This window comes from Aethalodelphis obliquidens, unplaced genomic scaffold (assembly GCF_003676395.1).
Source record: "Aethalodelphis obliquidens isolate GAN/ISIS:26980383/991018 unplaced genomic scaffold, ASM367639v1 scaffold53, whole genome shotgun sequence".
Lineage (NCBI taxonomy): Eukaryota > Metazoa > Chordata > Mammalia > Artiodactyla > Delphinidae > Aethalodelphis > Aethalodelphis obliquidens.
Window position 1 is genome coordinate 13,815,473 of NW_020837997.1, and position 17,288 is coordinate 13,832,760.

Here is a 17,288-nt window from a genome sequence, read left to right on the forward strand (position 1 = left end):
CCCGACGCGAGGCCGGGGGCGGGCGGGGCGCCCTCCCCACGGTGACGTCAGGCCCGGTTCGCGGCGCGTTGCCATGGAAGCCGCGTTTCCATCCCTGCGGGCTTCCGGGGGCCGCCCCCTCCCATTCAACTTTTTCCTCAATGGGGGGAGGGGGCGGTGCAGGGCTGTCCCCGCCCCCTGTGATTCCGCGGCCCCTGCCTACTCTGGGCCTCGGTTTACCTTTCCGTGCTGCCCACGCCCACGTGGCCTGGCGTGCTGCCTTTCCGGTCGCTGCACCCCCTTGGCTGGGCACCTCTCCACTCAGCCCCCGCCTCAGGTGTGTGCGTTTCAGGCTCGCGCAGTGGGAAGGGGCTAATGGCCGCAGCACCCAACCAGGGTGGAGTTCTTCTAGGACTCCCGGGCAGGGCTGTGACCCTCGGACCCCAGGGATGGGCGCCAGGCAGCGCCCTGTGGAGTGAGTTCCCCGGCAGTAGACCAAGTGCCCCCTGCTCTGCAGCATGCAGACACAGCCCCCGTGATTCAGCGGGTGCCGCCATCTACTCCCTCCTTCCGCATCTCCCACCCAGCCCTGTAGCGGCCACCTGGGTCACAGCCCTGACCTCCGGGGACCCGGCTGCGTGGGCAGGGGGCTCGACCTGAGCTGTCCCACCCACACTTCCACCCTGCGGTCCTCCGGGCCCGCGGGTACGTTTGACCTGAAGGTCTGAAGGGATCAGCCTGCCTGACCTGAGTATCCTACCTTCCTGGCGTGGGCGTGCGATGATTTGGGGGTGACAGGGTGGCAGGAGGGACAGAAAGGCCTTAGCAAGCTGCTCCCAGGACACTCCTGGGACTGCACCTGTTTCCGTTCCCCATGGGCGGGACTCCTAGAACTGAGGCTTGGGAGGGCAGGGTCTTGGGCTATAAGAAATCAGCCCGGGGATGGTGGTCGCTAACGTAACAATCACCCCAGTGCTCTGGAGCAAACGGTATTTCTCTTCGGGCCTCGGTTTTCTCATCTACCAAATGGGAGGGTAATTAGTTCTCTTAGGTGGCTGCGTTAAGTGAGGAAATACATGTGAAATGACCTTCAGTGTTGTTGTGATTGTGTGTCTTTGCCCAGCCCCAAAGTGGATGAAGGTGGGACTCGCCACCTGGCCCGGCCCTCAGGGAGCTCCAGGTGGGCAGGGGTGGGAGTTGCAGACAGGGGAAGTTCCCAGGCAAAGCAGGGGCGCTGGCTAGGGGTGTTCCTGGGTAGGGCACGGCCCGGAGGCTTAATCCCGATGGTCAGGGATGGGGAGCGCTGGAATGCAAGGCCGGGCAGGCCGAAGGGAGTCCACGCAGGGCTGGGGTGGAGCCAAACCGGGAGGCCTCGAGCGCCAGCCCCAGGCCCTGGCTTGACTGTGGGAGGGAGAGGGGGTGCTCTGGAGGCCTGGCGCCATACCCCGGGGGGGGGCTCGGGTCAGAGTTCCTCAGGCTGGGCCCCCCACGCGTGGGCGGGCAGGTGGAGCTGCTTCCCCGTTTCTGGGGCTGGGGAAACCGTGGCGCAGAGCCTGCAGCCAGGTCTCCCTGGAGACTGAGTCCCTGGGCTCGCCTGCAGCCCACTTTATTATTTATTTATCTTTGCGGTACGCGGGCCTCTCACTGTTGTGGCCTCTCCCGTTGCGGAGCACAGGCTCCGGACGCGCAGGCTCAGCGGCCATGGCTCACGGGCCCAGCCGCTCCGCGGCATGTGGGATCTTCCCGGACCGGGGCACGAACCCGTGTCCCCTGCATCGGCAGGCGGACTCTCAACCGCTGCGCTACCAGGGAAGCCCCCTGCAGCCCACTTTAGAGCCTAGAACGGAGAGGCCCCACCCAGGGCACGCAGGCTGGTAGCCCCGTGCCCACACCCTGCAGGACTTCCGGCCTTGGGTACCGGGAAGTGGCCGGCCCTCTCTCCCCCGCCAGGCGGCTTCCTGCCCACCCTCACCCCAAAGCGGGGAGGGGGCGTGGGAACTGTTCCGGGACGCGCCCCTCCCCCCGCTGGGCGCCCTGGGAGCACGTTCCACCTCCCACTCCCTGGGGTGGCGGGCTACCCCAGCATCCAACCCGACCCTCCTGAGACAGATCACCCCCTACCGTACTCAGCCCACTCTGTGACATCCAAGACCACCCCGCCCCCCGAGATGAGCAGGCCGGAGGTTCACTCGTTTCATTTTGTTTATTCCTTGAAATCACGGTGTTTGTGGAGGCTGTTTTCTTTTCCAATTTCATGTTTTCATACAGGAAACTCCCGCAAGGTGCTGGGACACCCCACAGCCCGACCCCCCGAGGGTGGGTAATGCTTTCTTGGGGGGGGCCCTGGAGAGGGCAGAGAGGGGTGGGCGGTTCCTGCCTGGGGCCTCCACTCTCAGACCAGCGGAGGCACAGACGTTATTTAAAAATCGTTAAAAAAAAAACCCCATCAGAACACACATTAAATAGATATCCAAGACAGCGCTTCAAAAACAAACCCGCCCCTTTTTTTCTTTTTTCTTTTTTTTTGGAAAAACGAAAACAAAAACAAAGATCCTTGACCCCTACCCTCTGACCCCTCCCTGCCCACCCCCCCCCACAAAAAATGTACAGAGCTACAGTTAACACAAGATGTTCACATCTGAAACCATTAACTTTAAACACATAATCGGGGGCAGGGTGAGGACTTGGGGTTCATCTAGGAGGGAGGGGCAGGCAGAGGGCGAGGGGTGTTGCGCAGCACAGAGGGGCGGGGCCAGGACGAGACTGACAGGTGGGGGGGCAGGGCCCAAACATCTCCTTTATCAGTAAAAAATAAAAGTGAATGAAAAAAACCCTCCACCCCACTGAAATGGCCCCAGTAAGGGGGGAGAGGTCTGTCCCTCTGCCCTGGGGGATGCCCCTGGGGCATGGGCATGAGTGGGGAGGGTCCAAATTAGACCAGCAGCGAACCCCCCCCAAGGGGGTTAATGCTACACAGCGTTGCCCCTCCTGGGGTTTCACAGCTCAGCACCCCCTCCCCTCCCCTCCCAGCTGCCGGAGGGCCCCCAGACACAGTCCACAGGCCCAGATCCCTCAGGTTGGGTGGGGAAGGAGGGCTGGGGGCGTCAAGCCCGCCCCCCAGCCATTGCTCTCCGTATTTTTCAAGAGATTCCCAACCACTATTGGCTCAGTCAGAAAATTAATAGTCTATAAATACCCCAAGCTCAGAAAAACGGGGTGGGGCGGTGGGGTAGCGCTGAAGGAAGTCGCACAGTGCGTGGACGGGGTGCAGGCTGGCGGCGGGCACCACCCCTCCCTCCCTCTCCTTTCCTGGCAGGAAAGGGTCCCCCCCCCCACGCACCCCAGCCCACACCGAAAGGCAGGCTCTGGCCAGCCTCTCCCCTGAAACGGCTTTTCTTTTCTTTCCCAGGAAAAAGAAAAATGGAAAAGGAGAGACCAGGAAGAGAAAAGAGTACGGATGTGGAAGAGAAACAGTCCCTGGTGGTCAAGGTCGCACCTGCCGAGTTGTTTTAGGGCCAGGGTTTGTGGTGGGGGCCTCTCCTCTCCGCGGCCCCCTCCCCTGTCTGTAAAGTGCATAATGAGGCATCTACATTTTTGACTTCAACCTGAAAAGGGTGGGGAGGGCGGCAGAACGGAAGTGGGGGGCGGCTTCCTTGTCTCCGCTCTCAACCATCTGGAAAGACTGCTACATATTTGGAGCTTGGGAAGGTGGGCGGGAGGGACCCGGCCAGGTCGGGGATGAGGATGGGAGATGGAGGGAGGGGCGGGCAGTGTGAGCCAAACCGAGGAGGCAGGAACCCAAGTCCATGGAGAGTTCGGAAAACCACGGTAGGAAGTGAAATTTCAAAAAAAAAAAAAAAAAAAAAAAGGCCGCGTAACCGGGAGGGGGAAGCGCCCCACTGCACCAGCCGGCCGCTGGCCCTCCCGCGTGGGGCCACGCTCACAGGCCACCCTGGGCGAGGGACAGGGTTCCTAGGCCACCACGAACTCTGACTTGATGTCGGGGTTCACTTCTGGCTTCCAGACGGCGTCCTCGAAGTCAAGGCCCAAGCCAGCTGCCTCACTGGGGCCGCCGCCTCCCCCGCCGCCGGTGCTGTCGCTGCGGCCGGCCTTGCGGCTGGGCGGCCAGTGGTAGGGGCCCCGGGCATCGCGCCGGGCCTTTCTGCGGAGCCGTTTCTGCTGGAGCAGCAGCTGCAGGCGCTCCACCTTACAGCGGGTGGCTCGGTTTTCTGTCTGCCGCAGCCGGTCCCCTGCAGAAGCGGCAGTGACCATGACCCTGAGCGACCCTTGGAGGCCAGACCCCCAACCAAACGCGAGGACCCCCAGCAGATGGGCATCAGGCCCAATCCAGCTCTTGTGGACGCTCCCGCCAGCGAGTGAGTGGGTCAAGAGGGTCTGCTGGACCTTTAGGTCATTAATTCCACGTCTGCTGAACAGCAGGCTGTGAGCTCCATGAGGGCAGGGGCTGGCCTGAGCCGGGCACCGGGGACACGGCTAGCATAAAAATGAGCTGGAGCTTGAACCCTTTAGGCTATTTCTGTGACCCAGGGTAGGACTCAGGCTGTGCCCTGGTTTCCCCTTTGAGACCGGGCCTGGGGGCCCACATCACGGTTCTACAGGACTCCGGAGGCATCCGGAATAACGAGATGGCTGTGGTGGTGGGGCGGCGGAGGCCGCCCTTGAGCGGGAGGGGGAAGCTAACCCCCTCCTCAGCCTGACTGGCCCATTCACAGAGGCCCCACGCACCATCTGGAGAAGGTGCCCGAGGGGGGCGAGGAGGAAGTGAGGATGGACTCCCCCCCCAGGGAGGGCACAAAGATGCTGTGTGCCCCCAGCACACACACTCCCTTCTCTACACGCGCCTGCAAAGCAGGGCGAGTGGCAGCTGGCGGCCCCCTCCCCGCCACCAGCGGCTCAGCTGCTCTGAGAGGTGCACAGAGGGGCCTTGAGAGACCCAGGACGGGGTGGGGTGGGGGTGGACACTCACCCGGGGGCTTGCACAGGCGGGCCTGGCTCAGGGAGGCCGGGGTCGCGGCCGCCAGCTTCTCGCAGGAGGTAGTTTTGGGGGCGAGGTCCGGGGCACACTGGGCGTGGCACCGCAGCTGGGTCAGCGATGGGGGCATGCCCTGGTAGTGCCGCGTGGCACTCAGGAGGTCGTTGAGGATCTGCAGGATGGTGCCGATGTCCCGCCTCGGCCGCCCGCTGCTGTCCTGGCAGTTGGGGTGCAGCGTACCTGCGGGAAGGGGTGTGGATGAGGACCCCAGTGGTGGACGTGAGGCCTCGGCAGTGCCCGGGTCTCACATGTGCAGGCGGAACCCTGGGTGACACGGGCGCTCGCACCCACCCATGAGGACACGTGGCTTGCTGTATGGCCGGGCACACGCGTGGGGATCCCGGGGAGTGTGTCCCATGCCTGGCGTGGGTTCACGTGACTGCTCGCAGGGAATGCCATGACACCTACCAGAGAAGGTCCCTGAGAAGACCCCCGGGGCGTGGTTCACGAAGCTCTCGATGACTGCGCCAGGTTTGCGGGAGCGGGACGTGGGGCTGCCCCCGGCGGGGGACGTGGGGCTGGCACCGGTGCTGGCGGTGGGGGAGCAGTCCATCTGCTGATGGGGGAGGGAGGCACATGAGCTTTGGGGTTCAGGGTCAGGGGATCACCCACCAGACCAACACCAGCCCAGGGTCTGGGGACGGCCCTTGATACAAAAGACGTATCCAGGGCTCTGACGTTCTCCCACCACGTCCTCCCCCAGACTCACCTCGGGGCAGGTGGCAGAGGCCGAGTGGGAGCGGAAGGAGCCGGCCGTGACAGGGGAGGACGTGGGCGCAGGGCCAGTGGGCACTGGGGGGACGCGGGTGGCACTGGACACTGGCCGGCAGGGAGAGGACACAGGGGTGGTGGTCACGCTGGGGTCTCCACGGGCGGCAGCAGCGGCGGCAGCCAACACGTGGCGGTGCTGCAGTGGGGCGTGCTGGGCTGCGAGCTGCAGCTGGACGAACATCATATGGTCACCCACGCGCAGCGCCAGAGTCAGCGGCGAGCGGCCCGACAAGAAGTCACTGACCTGCAGAGAGCGGCCCGTCAGCCCAGGGCTCCAGCCTGTGGTGCCCCCAGCCCGGCCCGGCCCGGCCCCCCGCGCTGCGTGACCTGGGGCCTCTCGCCGCCCCTCTCTGGGCTCTGGGGTCCCTGTCGGTGCCACGGATGCTTAAATAAAATGAATCGGTATTTCCGGAAGCTGCCTCCGCCAGCCCGGCCCGGGCTGGGCGCCGCTGGGGGCTGTGGGGGGACAGAGGCGGGTGAGACGGGGGCCTGGCCCACCCTGGCCAGCTTGGTTCTTTCAAGGGGAAACTGAGGCCAGAGGGGGCGGGGCCCAGCCAGCAATCACTGTTCTCAAAGAACCCTCACCTCACACCTCTACCCCACCCTCTCTCGCCTGTGAACACTGCAGGGGCCTAGCTCAGGCCCCCTCCCAGCTAAGCCACTGGAACAGCGAGTGGGCGAAATTCCTGGACAAATTCTTGTCCTAACCTTTGCTTTCTCAAGATAAATATTTATCTGCCCTGGGCGGGGCCGAGGCTGAGGGGGAGGCGTTGCCTCTGCGGGCGCTGGGGGGACCCTGACCAGTTCCCTGGGGCCCGAGTCTCCCAGGGCTTCAACACAGCCCATTCAAACATGAACCTTCAGTCTGGCAGCCCCTTCGCAGCGGGCGAGGGGTGCATACCACCCCCATCTGCACTGGACCCCTCCTCTGGGGCCCGGCCAGTGCCGTGCTCTCCCCGGGCAGGGATGGGGCGGAGGTTTCTGAGAAGTGACACAGGCCGCGATGACTCAGAACCACCCCCTCCCTGCTGGCAGTGGCTGGCGTAACCTTCCCTGCTTGGGGGCCATGGGGAGAAGGCAAAGGAGGCGGGCCGAGCGCAGCCCCCACCCCGCAGTCCCTGTGCACACGCCCTCCCCAGCCCCAGAGATGCCCTTTGCAGGAAGGGCCTGGGGTGGCTTCCCAAGAGCAGCTGGGGTGTCCCCCCCCACACTCCACCCTGCAACTTCCTCCCAGGGGAGGGTGAACGGGCAGGCATGACTCGGTGCCAGGCGGAGAAGCAGCTCTGGGAGCCCAGTCACTCCGCCCAGAGCCTCCCATCTCCCTCCTGACGTAGACACCCTGCAGCGGATGTGAACCAAACACGCCCAGGGGCCCCCTGCCAACCACAGCCCCCCCAGGAGCAGGGAGCTCAGTTCACATCTGCCCCAGGAAAACACACACTAGCCCCACCCGACTCCAGGGACCCTGGCTCTCCCCCCACCCCACTGCTCCTCCTGACGGCAGACCACCCAGCTCCTGGGTCCCCCCCCCCTCCTCCGCGCCAGCTGGCTGGTGAGGGCAGGATGCTAAACGCCGGGAGGGGGCAAGGGCCTCAGGGCAGGAGGAAGGGAAGCCGCTGAGCAGGTTCCTGAGGCCGGGGACCTGCCACCCCCACCCTGGCAGCGGGCAGATAGCTGAGGCCTGTGTCACCCTCCTGGGAGGAGGGCCCTGCTGCCAGAAAAATGAGGAAAGGAGGAGGAAAGAAAAAACCTGCAACAAAACCGGGAACCCAGTGTGGGCCAGCCCCAGCCTTCCTCCTCGTCGCCCTCCCGGCACTTACTAAATATTTCCCTAACATCCTGTCTGGTCTGTGCTGGCCCCAGGGGCTGCGCGCCCCCGCCCCCTCCCCCTTTTGGGGCAGAGAACAAAGGGTAGAGGGAGGAGGGGGAGGGGTGACTCCCCACCCCTCGCAATGGGGTCACGAAAGGCGGAAAGAGTATCACCCAGTCCCATCCCTCCCCCCCCATCAGAAATGTTAAAAAGGTCGCTCTGGGGAAACCACAGTGGGGCAGGGGGGAGAGTGCCTCGGCACGGCTGGTGAGGTTGGGGACGCAGGCCCGGTGGTGTGGGAGCATGGGCCAAGGTCACCCCGCAGGCAGGCTTGTGAAAGCTAGGCCCCCTCCCCCATGGCGGCCACCGTGGGAGAGAAGGCTCTCAAGGTCAGATGGTGAGTGCTGGGGGGGCGGGGAGGAGGAATAGGAAGCTGGGTGACCAGGCCAAGCTGGCACGAAGGCGGAGCGGCGCGTCCCCTCCCCTCCTCACAGGCCTGCTGGGGGCACAAACAACCCCCAGGCCCTCCAGAGTGGCCGGGCACTGGGCCTGCTGCCCCCAAGGGCCAGGAGGGGGCCGGCGCGGGTCTTACCTGGGTCTCAGTCAAGCTCTCGAGGGCCTGCATCACAGACTGTTCTGGCCTGGAGGCCTGAGACTACAGAGAGAGGAAGAAGAGACCCTGAGGGCGCACCCGAGCACCGGGGTTGGGAGGGCCCCGCTTGATGGGTGGGGTGGGTGGCCCGGAGGGGAAGGGGTCCAGTGTGTGATGGGGACTGTGCTGGCAGGGGAGGGGACTGCGCTCGCAGGGGAGGGGGCTGCCTGTCAGTGCGGGGCCTCGAGGCGCACCGCCCCAGCCATTTACCATGAGGCCCGCCTCCACGGTGGGCACGAGCGTCAGCTTGCTGCCATCCCCCACGCCGAGCTCCTGCAGCTTCCCCGAACTGAGCCGGCTGAGTGGGGAGGAAGGAAGAGGGTGAGGCTACACCGAGACAAGGCAGGGGCTCGGAAGCGGAGTCCGCGGGGGAGGGCTGGGCTCGTGAGGTAGAGACAGACGTCCATCACCCCCACCCCTTCCTGGTCTCCAGATCCAGAGACCTGAGTGTGTGCGTGGTTGAGGTCAGACCCTGGGAGCCTCTGCTGACGGTGCAGATCCCTTCTTCCAAGGAACCCCAACTCTGGACTGGGGGCACTCCCTCTGCGCCTCAGCGAGGCACGTTTTCACCATCTAGGCCCAGCGAGTCCCTTGGCACCCTCCCCCAACCCTGGGGCCGCCCCCCTGTAATTCAACCACCGGGGCCTGGGCTGTCCCTGCGGGCCAAGCGCTTAGCCTTTCCGGGCTTCGCCGGGCGGGCCTCCCCTCCTCCCTCCCTCCCTCCTTGGCGCAGGCCGCCGCCGCGGCCGCCGCTCAGACAAAGGAGACCCTCCCCCTCTCGCCCCTCCCCCACCGGGGCCCCTCCGCTGGGGATGGACACTGCGTGTCCCCAGAGGCCCGCGGAGGGAGGGCTCCCGGCTTGGAGGCGATTTAAATGGCGGGGGGGGGAGGGGGAGACTGCGGGAAGGGCTTGGTGGCGAGAACAAAGGGGGGCAGAGAGACGCAAGTGGGGGGAGAGGCAGCCAGACGCAGAGGGGGCCGCCGAGCAGATGCGGAAGCCGGCGGGTCGCAGGCAGAGGAGGCAGCCGCCGCGCCCCCCACCCCCGTAGCTGTGACCCCCGCGCCGCCCGGGACTCCTGCCTTCCGGTGGGGGACGCCGCCTAAGCCCGACCCGAGGCGCCCTCGCAGCCGCCTTTGTGCAGCGACCCCGGGCGGGGGAGGGGGCCAAGACTGGCAGGGCCGAGCAGAGGGCGCCCGAGAGCGCGCGGCGCGCCCCCGCCCCCCGTCTGGCCGCCCCCTTCCTTCCCCGAGCGGCGCGCTCTTTGTTCCCGCCCCGGGGCCGGGGCCAGAGGGGGCGGCGGGCCCGGGGGGCGCGGGGGCTGGGGGCGCGCGGTACCTACGTGTCTTTGTGGAGCAGCGCCAGGCGCTCCTTGGGCACTTTGAGACGTTGGGACAGCCTCTTGCGCAGCCCCTCCACCGTCTCGTCGGGGGGCACCGACAGCTCGTAGCGGGTGCCCGTCGTGCTGTGGATGGCCAGGCTCATGGGCGCCGTCTCGGCCGCCGGGCCCAGCTCGCAGGCACCGCCGGGGGCACCGCGCCGGCAGCTCCGGGCGCCGCCGGGCTGCGGCTCCATCCCCGGCCCGCGCTGGGGGGCTGGAGTCCGCGGGGCGCCGCCAATTCTTGCCGCGCCTCCGGGCAGGGCGGGGGGGCTCCCCAAACAGGGGTCCTCGGGGCCCCTGAGGGCGGGGGGCAGCGCGCTTTCCCTTCGAGAAGGTCCCAGGAGCGGAAGGCGAATCAAGAATCAAAAATCCGAGTGGCGCTCCGGAGTCGCGTCGGCTCGTCGGGGCACCTTCCTGGGTGGGGACTACACTCTCAGCTCCTTTCAAGGGCGGCGGGCGCGGGAAAGGGTCCCGGAGGAGGGGGCGCCACTCAGCCGGCCGCGCTCAGGGCCGTCTGCCGCTCGGGCCGAGCTTCCCCGCGCGTCCCCTCCCTTAGCAACAGCCGCCGCCGCCGTCGCCGCCGGAGGATCTGGGGGTGAAAGTAACAAGAAAAAAAAGTTATAATGTATCAACGTCCCGAAGGGCGGGGCCTCCGCCCCCTCCCATTCACTACTTACTCCGCCGGCCCGCGCCGACCAATCAGCGCGTGCTGAACGCCCAGTCGGCCACACTGGCCGGCCAATGGGAGCCCCCGCGGCACCGCCCCACGTGGCCGCGCGGGCCCACCCCTCGCTCCGCCCCTGTCCCGTTGGCCAAGCGGAGCGCGGCAGGGGCGGGGCCGGCGCCGCTCTGGCCCGCCTCCGCACCCCCGCCCCGCCGCGGCCATTCATAAGGCCCGGGCCCGCAACAAAGGGCGGGCGGCCCGGCCCGTGGGGCGCGGGACCCAGGCTTGGGGCGGCGCGCCGTGGGGGAGGGCAGTGGCTGCGCGCCGAAGGAGCAGGAAGCCGGGGCCTTCCCTAAGCGCCGATCCGGGAAGCCGCCGCTAGCGGAAGCTGGACGCTGTCCCCGCGCCTCGTGGCCGAGCCCAGGCTGGGGCGCTCGCGGGAGGGTCGGTCCGGGGTGCCCCCTACCCGTGAGGCGTGAAGCCCCGGCAAGGGGTGGAGCTGCGGGCGGGGCCTGCACCCCCGTGGCCGGTGCCGTGGTGACGTGGCCGGTGCCGGAGAGGCCCTCCCGCGCCGGTGCCACCTCGCGTCCCACCCCCGTCCCGCCGGGCCGGGCCCGCTTCCCGACTCGCGCCCGCCCGAGCCGTGACGTGACGCGGCGTCCCCGGCTGCGCCCGCGCGCGCCGCTCGGGGCTGCGGTGAGTCAGCAGCGCCGGCGCGCCCTCTGCCGGCCCCACCTGGGAGCGCTGCCCGGAGACCCGGGGAGGGGTCGCCGAGGCCTCCAGGGACGGGGGCAGTCCGACGGGACTGCGGGCGTTGTGGGAGCCTCGCTAGGGGTATGAAGCCTCCAAGTCAGGAGACTGGGGCCTCACATTCGGGGAAACTGAGGCCGGAAAGGCAACTAGCTCAAGGTCACTCTCGGGGAGGGGGAGTGCCCGGGGGGCGGGGCGGGGGCAGAGGTCCCTCCCGGGCTGTGCTGGCTGCGCCGAGTGCCTCCCACTCCACGTCCCGGGGGGCTTCCCAGGGCTGGAGACACCTTTGAACACTGCCTGCTCAAAGAACAAAGAAAAGTGGGGCACCCTCAAGAGCCTAGAGTGAGAACCCCCTTCCTCGGCCCGCGAGGTCCCGCCCCCCACTCACCGGGAGAGGCAAGTCCGAAGTCCCAACTGTCCTGAGTGTACCCACGTCCAGGCTGAGTGCGCGGTGGCGGAGCCGGTCTGGGGCCGAGCGGGCGGCCCCCGAGGCTTTATCCGCGCCGCCTTCCCTCGGGGTGGAGTTTGGGCGGCCAGGGGGCGGGGGGCCGGGCAGGCGGTGACGCAGGCCGGCCCCCGCCCCTGCCTGCCGGCCAGGGCCCTGGGGCGCCGTCGGGCCTGGGCCACCCGCCCCCTAAATCTCGCATTTTAAACGGGGAGGGGGTGGCGCTCCTTGAATGCTACGAACCTGGGGTCACGGTCGGCCGCGTTGACGACTCGGGCGCACCCGCACTCCGGCCCGTGCTATGGGGTTTCGGGGTGCACAGCTGGATTCTCTGCCCCGCCCCCTTTCTGGCCGAGTGCTTCCGCCTGGGGGCGCCCGCGTGGGGGAGCGGTAAGGGGGGCCTGAGTCAGCGGCCTCGGTCCAGGAAAACAGGCTGGGGTCACCTGCCTGCAGTGGGGGGGCCCCAGCCAGCTGCCCTGGCGGCCCAGCCAACTACATCCCTTAACGGTGACCTCAGAGGGCATTTATGGAGCGATTCACCAGCGCCAGGCCTGCCTTGTGCATCCAGTCACCGCCCCCTGGGCTTTGTGACCCCGTAGGGCACTGACCTTTGTGAGCCTCAGTTTCTGCAGGGTGGCAGTAAAATGAAGTGAGAGAACACAGCAGACCTCACTCTGGAGCCTGGGGATGTGGGGCCCTCACCTAGGCCTGGCAATATTGCCATCATCCCATCAGGCATGCTCACCTGCTGGTATCCTGCCTTTGTGGTGGGCGTAATCACCCTACCCATTTTACAGGTGAGTAAACTGAGGCCACACAGCCATTAACAGGCAGAAACCTGGCATGTCCTCAGGTGTGTCCCTACAGGTCGCCCTGTGTAAGGGGTTTTCTAAGGATGACCCTGGCTGAGGGTAGGGCCCTCTCAGTCGTCCCTCCCTCTCTGTCCAGAGAAGGGGGACCCCAGGCCACTTGTCCACTTATCTGGTGTCTCCCTTTATCTGACCCGACCACCTCCGCCCCCAGCCTTGCCCTGGGGGCCCCTCCCAGGGCTGTGCTCCTTTCCAGGTCTGCCTCCTGCTCCCACCCAAGGGCTCCTGCAGCCTCTGGCCCCCCACCCTCTCACAGGCACACCCAGACATTCCCAGCCCCATAGGGTCAGGGCTGGGCTTGAGGGAGGGATCAGGAGGCTGGGGTTGAGGCACGGATAGGAGTTTGCCAGATAAACAGAACAGTGCTCAGATGAGAAGCAAGTGAGCGCAAAGCACCGGAGGCTCTCACGAGTGCCCCGAGACCTGGTGATGGGGCCGGGCTGAGGGTCTGTGGGCCCGGCCTGCTCTGCCTGCAGAGAGAGCAGGAAGGCAGCACAGGGGACCGTGCGCTCTGAAGCCGGAGCATCTGAACGCTGGAGGGCTCACGGAGGGACAGGCCAGGTGGGACCCTCAGGTGGGCAGGTGGCGCTGGGTGGGGTGCGGCTGAGACCTCCAACGGGTCTGTGATCTCACTGGGGCTGGTTCGTCTGCCTGCAGGGAAGTGGGCTGTCTCCTGGCATGGGGTCCCTGAGGGTCACACACACAGGAGACCAGTGGCCCCTGCCTGGCTTTGCAAGTCCCAGTTGATAAACGTGCCAGATCAGCCTAAGGCCTGTTCTCTCCCACTCATAGCATCCCTGTGCTATGGGGGGCAGTCCCAGGCCGTGAGCGCACTCAAAGCACGAGGGGACCCCTTCCTGGGAAGGAGATGAACCCTTGGGCACCGCCTGCCCCCACAAGGCCCAAGGCCTGCACTCTCAGAAGGGGTCGTGACCCCTGGTTCCTGGCCCTGTGACCCATCCCACCCTGGGTGCCTCCCACCCCAGGACGCAGCCTGGCCAGCACAGGCTGTTCCTGAAGCTGTCAGGGCGCAGGTGTCCCCAAGCCGGGCTCTGAGGCGTGCACATCCCCCAGGGGGCCTGCACCATGCTGGGGGTCCTAGCTGTGTGGCTGTGTCCCATAGCCCCGGGCTGTGGCCTCAGGGGGTGATGGTGCAGGCAGGTTCCCTGGTGTGGGGACCACTGGTCCAGGGTCTCCTCCCACAAGCCCCCACCAGCCCCCAACTGTGTCCTTGCTCTTATTTATAGAACAGATGAGAAGCCAGTCCAGGAACTCGAAGACCTGGGCTCTAAGCCGGGAGACAAGGAGGGGAGGAGTGGGACTGCACCTGTGACCCCACGGCTGTCCCAGCTTTAGCTGAGCTGGGGTTTCCTGAGGAAGTGGGGGCCGGCTGCTTGGACCTCACCTGCACAGAAGAAGCGAGCCCCAGACGGACACCGCCCAGAGCCGCAAGCTTGCCTGGAGACTCCCCAGACATCGAGCCTCTGAGGCAGCTACGGGACAGTCATTCGCATAAGATCGTGACACAAGACCACACAGCCCACCCGTGCCAATGACAAGCCCGGGAGTGGCCTCTCCGTCACCTTCTGGCTGCCGGTGACACACAGAGAGGCCCAAGCTTTCCCACACACTCACCCCCATGAAATGCCCCACCAGCTCTGCTCTGACCCAGGGCCGGGGAGGGGGACAAGGAGGTGGCCAGTGCCTGGGTCACCCCCATGGTTGCAAAAGTGAGTTACTGGCTGAAAGAAATGGGACAGCCTTGAAGCTTCAAGGTGCCAGGACCGCCCCCGCCTGGCCACCCCACCCATCTGGGGCCAGTCCAGGGGCCCGGGTGCCACGGAGGTGCCAACACCATCAGGGATCGGGCACTTGGCCAGCTGGGGCCACCCACAGGCCAGGCAGGCACAGGGCAGGGCCTCCGTTGGAGCAGGCAGGACCCACCCCCTCCCAGTGCAGCTGGGGCGGGGCCGGGGAGCCCACGGGACAGGCGTCACAGTCTGGAACCTGGCAGAGCCTCATGTCTGTCCAGCAGCCCAGGCCCAGCCCAGAAGTGGCAGCCACGCTGCTGCCTGCCATCCCCAGCCCTGGCTGGTGACCTTCGCCTGTGCCCACCCTCCCGGCGTGACAGCCAACAGCCTTCCCACAACCCAGTCTAGTTTTGCGAGCTGAGCCCGCACCGCCAACACCCCAAGCGGTTCAGACTACAGCCTGCTGAGCTGGGAAGGCTGAGGCTGGCTGCCCCACCTCGCTGCGCAGACACAGGACACTGGGGGAGAGGCCGCGCTGGGTCCCAAGCCCACCACCAAGCAGGATAAAGTCAGCGTATGCAAACTGGATTCCAGGTGTTTAATGAGGGTTCGGGCAGGGAGCAGGCTGTCCGTTGCCGGTGGCTGGGAGCAGAGGTCTCTGCGGCAGATGCGGCAGAGGAGTGGTGGCCAGCCCGTCAGGTTGGGGAGATCTTAGGAAGTGGAAGAGCCTTCCGGGGTGAGAGTAATCCCCACGGGTAGGGCAAGTGCCCGACCTTGACGCCAGCCCCCAGGCCTACCAGAGCTGGCTTGTTTCCCTGGTTTATTCACCACAGAGAGGCAGAGCCCTGAAAGGCGCTCTGGGCAGGCGCCGGCACTGTGCTGCCCCCTGGTGGCTTCCTAGAGAGGATGGCTCCCCCAGGATCACTCCCCCAGCCTCCCAGACAACCTGCACCCACAGGAACTGGGTCCTCACGCCAGGCCATCCCCTGCCCAGCTCTGGCCCAGTCTCCCTGCCGGAGCCAGCATGGGGCATGCACCACCTACTCCAGGGCCTTCACCAAGGCCTCGTTGGCCTCGATGCGGATTTGGATCTCGGCCCTCATGGCCTCGTCCGTGGCCCCCAACAGCTCCGACTGCGCCTTCTCCAGGTTCGCCTTGGCCACCTGCAGGGGGTGGGTGGCGGGTGAGGGCGAAGCAAGGAGCCCAGCCCGGTACCTGTTCCCTCCCTGCAGTTGGGGATTTCGTGGCAGCTCGGAGCACCAGCTTCCCCTGGGACACTCACCCCCAGATCCAACATGTCCAGTGTGACGGCTTCCTCAGCCAATAACTGCACCGAAGAGTCAGCGTTCACCGTGACCGAGCCACTGCTCACTGCAGGAGGAGGGGGAGTGAGAGGTCCATGTACAGGTGTGGAGACACAGTCAGCCCCAGAGCCCCTGCAGGGCCAGGAGAATGACCACACAGCGTGGCTCTACGATCCAAAGGCCCCAGCACACAAGTGAACAGAGGCCACCAAGTGCATCTACTGTAGACTGGACATGGGGACAGAGCCCCCTCCTTTTGCCCAGCAGCCCAGGAGTTGAGCCAGGGTTAGGAGTGAGCCGAAGCTGATTTCCAGTCTGGGTTGTACCGCTGGGGCCACGCTGTGGAAAACCTCCTCCGAATTGAGGATCCTTTCTCCTCCGATGGGCCCCCGCCCGGCCCACTGCTGACCACTTACATCCCTAACCACACCCAGCCCAGTGCCGGGGAGTTCTATATCCTTGGTGTCCTTCCTGACACTGCCAACTGAAACGAGAACTAACCCGTTGAGACAAGCATCTCCCACCCAGCCCCTTCCCTCTGCCCTCCCAATCAACTCACCAAAGTATTTGGAGATGGTGCCGTCCTCAGCGTGGACCACAACCAGCCCTGGTCGCAGGACCTGCAGTGTGGGTACGTGGGCTGCCAAGATGCCAAACGCTCCGGTCTGCGTGGGCACGTCCACCTGTCGAACGTTGACGCCGTTGAAAAACACCTAGACAAGATACATAAAGAAAGGGTCACTTCAGGCTAGTCCCTCGGGGAACAGCAGTCAGTCTCCGCCGCAGTTAAACAGCCAAGGCAAGACTGAAAGCTGACGGGGGACACGGAGGCAGCCGATGCTTCGGTGGGGTCCTCGTGCAGGACTGCAGCGCCTTCGTCTACTTGACAATGGAATCCAGGCACCCTAGCCCTCGGGTAAGGAAGCGCGGTCAAGGCAGAACCAGCGAGCCACCTGGGGAGGAGCGTACAAGAAAGGTGCCCAGGGACTCAGGTTCTGAACCACGTGAGGAAGGGCGCACATCGAAATGGGAGGCTGAGGAGCGACCTGAAAGTTGGGCGGTCAGATCCCGGACCACACGGGGGAGGGGCGCGGGTCGGGAATGGGGGTCGCCGACCTGAGGGTTGGGGGCTTGGATCCTGGGCCACACGGGGGAGGGGCGCGGGGTCCAGAATGGGGTCTCGAGCCCGGCGGACGTCCGAACCTGCGTGGGTGAGGCGAAGGTGAAAGACATCTGTCCCGGGCCCGCGGCGGGGGCCGGGGCGGCGGCGGCCTCGGCGTAGGCGCGGGCCTGGCGCACGAGGCGGCCCAGGCCTGGGCGGCGGAGGAGCGCAGCGGGCAGCATGATGGAGGGCGGACGGCGGACAGCAGAGCAGGGGCGGGCAGACTCCGGCTGGACGCCAGCGGCCTGGAGGTCGAGGAAGACGACGCTCGAGGACTTCTGGGAGAAGAATCCCGACGAGGGCGCAGGCGCGAACTACGACTACCGGCGCTCTGTGCGCGATGTTGTAGACGGCGAACCGCCTGGACGCGCGGCATGCTGGGGGTTGTAGTTTCCTTCCGGCAAGAGCTCCCAGCCCGGTGGTCAGGTGCGGGGGTCGGTTACACGGCTCTGCACGGGGAGCACCAGAAGCCCGCGCGGAGAAAGAGACACTTAATTCAAGATTTTGGGGGCGCTCATTGGATGTCAGGCGCTGGGGAGACATCAGGGAAATATTAAGATTCCTGCTCTAGTTTGGGGTGATGGGGGCGTTTAACAGACACTCAACGTAATAAATTGTACAGTATGTTAGGAGGTGACAAATACTTAAAAATGAAAAAGAGTATGGGGCCCGGATGGGGCAGGCAGTGATTGTAGGAGG

The 17,288-nt window shown here is 65.9% G+C and overlaps 2 protein-coding genes across 5 annotated transcripts; both read right to left on the reverse strand.

Annotated features, from left to right (window-relative positions):
- Window positions 1–2,163: 2,163 nt before the first annotated feature.
- MIDN (midnolin) lies at window positions 2,164–11,675 on the reverse strand. Of its 4 annotated transcripts, none has more exons than XM_027085919.1 (9): window positions 11,447–11,675; window positions 9,606–10,233; window positions 8,476–8,563; window positions 8,206–8,268; window positions 6,131–6,259; window positions 5,742–6,047; window positions 5,441–5,585; window positions 4,967–5,212; window positions 2,164–4,229 (listed from the first exon to the last, which is right to left on the reverse strand). In XM_027085919.1, exons 2-9 carry the CDS (start codon window positions 9,836–9,838, stop codon window positions 3,952–3,954), a joined length of 1,488 nt encoding a protein of 495 aa, XP_026941720.1. In that variant the 5' UTR covers window positions 9,839–10,233; window positions 11,447–11,675; the 3' UTR covers window positions 2,164–3,951. The 4 variants fall into 4 exon arrangements, with proteins under 4 accessions (XP_026941720.1, XP_026941719.1, XP_026941721.1 ...); XM_027085918.1 differs by having other exon boundaries at window positions 5,441–5,588; window positions 11,447–11,670; XM_027085920.1 differs by having other exon boundaries at window positions 5,441–5,588; window positions 6,131–6,187; window positions 11,447–11,669.
- A 3,032-nt stretch (window positions 11,676–14,707) lies between these two features.
- ATP5F1D (ATP synthase F1 subunit delta) lies at window positions 14,708–16,887 on the reverse strand. The gene is made up of 4 exons (XM_027086002.1): window positions 16,631–16,887; window positions 15,987–16,140; window positions 15,406–15,494; window positions 14,708–15,286 (listed from the first exon to the last, which is right to left on the reverse strand). Exons 1-4 carry the CDS (start codon window positions 16,769–16,771, stop codon window positions 15,164–15,166), a joined length of 507 nt encoding a protein of 168 aa, XP_026941803.1. The 5' UTR covers window positions 16,772–16,887; the 3' UTR covers window positions 14,708–15,163.
- Between the last annotated feature and the right edge of the window lie 401 nt (window positions 16,888–17,288).